At 41.1% G+C, this 3473-nt stretch overlaps 1 protein-coding gene across 1 annotated transcript in view; it reads right to left on the reverse strand.

Moving 5' to 3' along the window:
• LOC118477118 (intracellular protein transport protein USO1-like) overlaps positions 1-3473 on the reverse strand; it is a gene marked incomplete in the record, with an annotated part of 22453 nt that overhangs the window by 1889 nt on the left and 17091 nt on the right. Inside the window, 3 exon segments of the mRNA XM_035971126.1 lie at positions 1-80; positions 1883-2036; positions 2973-3164. Coding sequence (XP_035827019.1) covers positions 1-80; positions 1883-2036; positions 2973-3164 — 426 coding nt within the window.

Here is a 3473-nt window from a genome sequence, read left to right on the forward strand (position 1 = left end):
CACAGGGCGGGCGGCACGGCTACGGCTACTCCTGCGACTGCCTTGACCGCTAGGATTGGTCACCGCATTCCCGTCGAAGGCTGCAACGACCAGTCATTCTTTAGTTTTTAGTTTTTTGTTAACTTTTAGACTTTTACAGTACTTGCAACACAAAAAAGTTATAAAAGTGCCCAAAATCAACCAGTCATTATTTGTGAGGCAGCGTGGTGGAATCAGGCTCTCGTCAATTTTTGGGCATGTAGAGTTGTTGGTATCATCTTAAAGCTAGTTCACTTGTCTTTATTTGTATGAACAAAATATCCATCTATCTTGAATATAAGTCGAGCTATTTGCGAAAGAAGGAGGTGGGGAGGTGGGGGTCACCTGTTTTCAGAGGTAAAACTAGTGAGAAAATGGCCGCCAAAGATTAGTTATTTCCTTAGCTTAAGAGTCCGTGGTAACTGAAAATTTACATTTTTGTGCCTTTACTCAACATTTTTCAGAAAAATCCTCAGAGAAATGAGTTCTTTAATGGGCATGAAAGGTGTTGAGTCAAAAAGCAAAAATTTGATAAAAATTCACAAACCTGCGAAAAAATGCAAGTTTATTCACTTTGCTTAATTTGACGAGAGCCTGATTCCACCACGCTGCCTCACATTTAGTTTTAGTTTTTAGTTTTTAGTTTAAGTAAGACTTTTACAGCACTTGCAACTCAAAAAAGTTATAAAGGATCAAAGATGTATAGTTTTAGTTTTAGCAAGAATTCTACCACATTTGCAACAATAATACCTTATCAATGCCGAATATATTAAAGATGTTTGGGTTTAACATGAGCGTTAGAATTTTCTACATTTGCAACATAAATAGGCCATATAAGTGGCCAAGATTAGAGATACCAATAGAGAGTAGCATGCTAAGAAAAGATGGAGGAGAGACAAGGACGAAAGATGTTTGATAGGAAAGAAAAAGCAAACCCCACCAGATCACCTGCTTAACCCACATTCATATTTTGTTTTTGTTTTTTGTCAAAGATTTAATAATAATTTTCATAACACAACAATGGTGATAATTACAATTGGAAAAGGATTATTTCAGCTATTATTATTATTATTATTATTATTATTATTATTACTATTATTATTACTATTATTGTTATTATCATTATTATTATTATTATTATTATTATTATGATAAGTCTGTCTGTTCATCATCATTACATTGACTATGTTTGTCTATTATCACAAAAAACATCAATGATATAATTCTTCATCTCAAAAAGTTGCAACAGAATAACCTTGACAAAGATGAAGACAACCTTCAAAACAGAACAGAAACATAACCTCAAAGTCTCTCCTCTCCCCCGAGTCTCCCTCCTCATTGTTTTTAATACCCCGAACAACAGCAACGTAGCGAAGGTGACAAATGAGAACTGGCGGAAAATCGCCCAAGCTGAGATCATATCTCCACAAAATTGTGCCAACAGATAAACCAGATCCGTTCCATCGAGCCTACAGGGAGGAGGACGAGACTATGGACCATGTGTCAACTATCGTGTCAGAACCTGTCTTCTGGGACATTTCAGTGACCCACAATCAGCACTTTTCAAGGACCCCGAGCAAGTGTTGAGTTCCTGCGTGCTGTCGGCATCACTAACCGCTTATCACACAACAGTGCCAGAAGAGAGAGAGAGAGAGAGAGAGAGAGAGAGAGAGAGAGAGAGAGAGAGAGACAAAGAGAGAGAAAGAGAGAGACGAAGAGAGAGAGAGAGAGAGAGAGAGAGAGGAGAGAGAGAGAGGGAGAGAGAGAGAGAGAGAGAGAGAGAGAGAGGGAGAGAGAGAGAACGAAGGTGACAATAATATTATACAAAACAAACAAGAAAGATGCGGTGTCGTCAAGCCCTCACCTCTCTCCTGCGTCCTATGTGGCGCCTGGCCAGGTAAACCATCTCCCGACTTCCCCACAGCTGAGCGTGACCCGTGCGGAGCCTTGGACTCGCGTCTCTCTGTGCCCAGGTGTTCTACGGGCTGGACCCTTGGCTCAGCCGCAAGTCTGGAGCTCTGCACGTACAGAAATGTTTTAGTTTTAGTTCTAGTAAGCATTTTACGGCACTTGCAACACAATCAGGTCATATGAGTGCTGAAGATTAGAGGTGTTACAAGAGAGTAACAAACACAAAAAAGAAGGAGTGGACAAAAGGACAATAGATGTTTGACAGGGAAGAAGGAGCAAACCACACAAGAGCACCTGCCAACCATCCACGCACATAAATATCTTATCCTTTCAATCAAGTTTCTTGGTTTACTAAAGTATTTAAATACGGTTATTAATTCCTTCATATTTTTTTTTCTTCTTCCAGTTTCATAAGACGTCACATTTTCTGCACAAAACTTAATGCACAAGCAAAACACTTGAGTTAGTGTAACGAACTTGGTGAATTTGAGTTGTGGGCAAACCCCCATTCCTCCCCCCCCCCCTCTCAACAATATGTGAGGCAGCGTGGTGGAATCAGGCTCTCGTCAAAATAATCAAAATGAAGAAACCTGCATTTTCCAGCATGTTGGTAAATTTTTATCAAATTTTTGTTTTTCGGCTCAACACCTTTCATGCCCAGTAAAGAACTCATTTCTGGGTGGATTTTTCAGTAAAACGTTGATTAAAGGCACATAAAATGTAAATTTTCAGTTACCATGTACTTTTAAGCTAAAGAAATAACTAATCTTTGGGGGCCATTTTCTCACTAATTTTGCCTCTGAAAATTGGTGACCCTCACCTCCTTCATTCACAAATATCTCGACTTGCATTCAAGATAAATGGATATTTTTTTTCCATCCAAATAAAGACAATTGAACAAGCTTTAAGATGAAACCAATATCTCGACACGCCCAACAATTGACAAGAGCCTGATTCCACCACGCTGCCTCACATATATAGTAGCACATGTTTGTATGTGAACCTGCCAACTACACCTGTGCCCAGACATGACCAGATCTCACCTGCCCAGACCGTGGCATGGGGGTTGAGGCCATCGCAGCCCCCGTGGCGATCCCACCAGACGGGCGGCTGGAGTGGGTGGGGCCTGACGAAGAGTGGGTGGGGCCAGACGACGGGTGGGCGGTGCTTCCAGGACGTACAGTGGCGGCTGTCGTGTTGGCTTGGCTGCCCGACACTCGACTGGGTAGGGTCGGCTGGGGGTGAGAGAATGAGGTGAAAGTAGTTGATCTGTCTGTCTCTGTTTCTCTATCTACCTATCCTTCTCTATCTACTTATCTCTCTCTATCTCTGTCTAGCTATCAGTCTTTATCTCTCTCTCTATCTATCTTTCTCTACCTCTCTATCTCTCTATCTCTAGCTATCTCTCTCTATCTACTTATCTCTCTCTTTCTCTCCTCCTTTCTCTTTCTTTTGCACTCTTTGTATATTTATATCTCTGTCTATATCTCTCTTTTGATCTGCCATTCATTTCTCTCTCTCTCTCTCTCTCTCTCTCTCTCTCT

The sequence above is a fragment of the Aplysia californica genome, unplaced genomic scaffold (genome assembly GCF_000002075.1).
Source record: "Aplysia californica isolate F4 #8 unplaced genomic scaffold, AplCal3.0 scaffold00381, whole genome shotgun sequence".
Lineage (NCBI taxonomy): Eukaryota > Metazoa > Mollusca > Gastropoda > Aplysiida > Aplysiidae > Aplysia > Aplysia californica.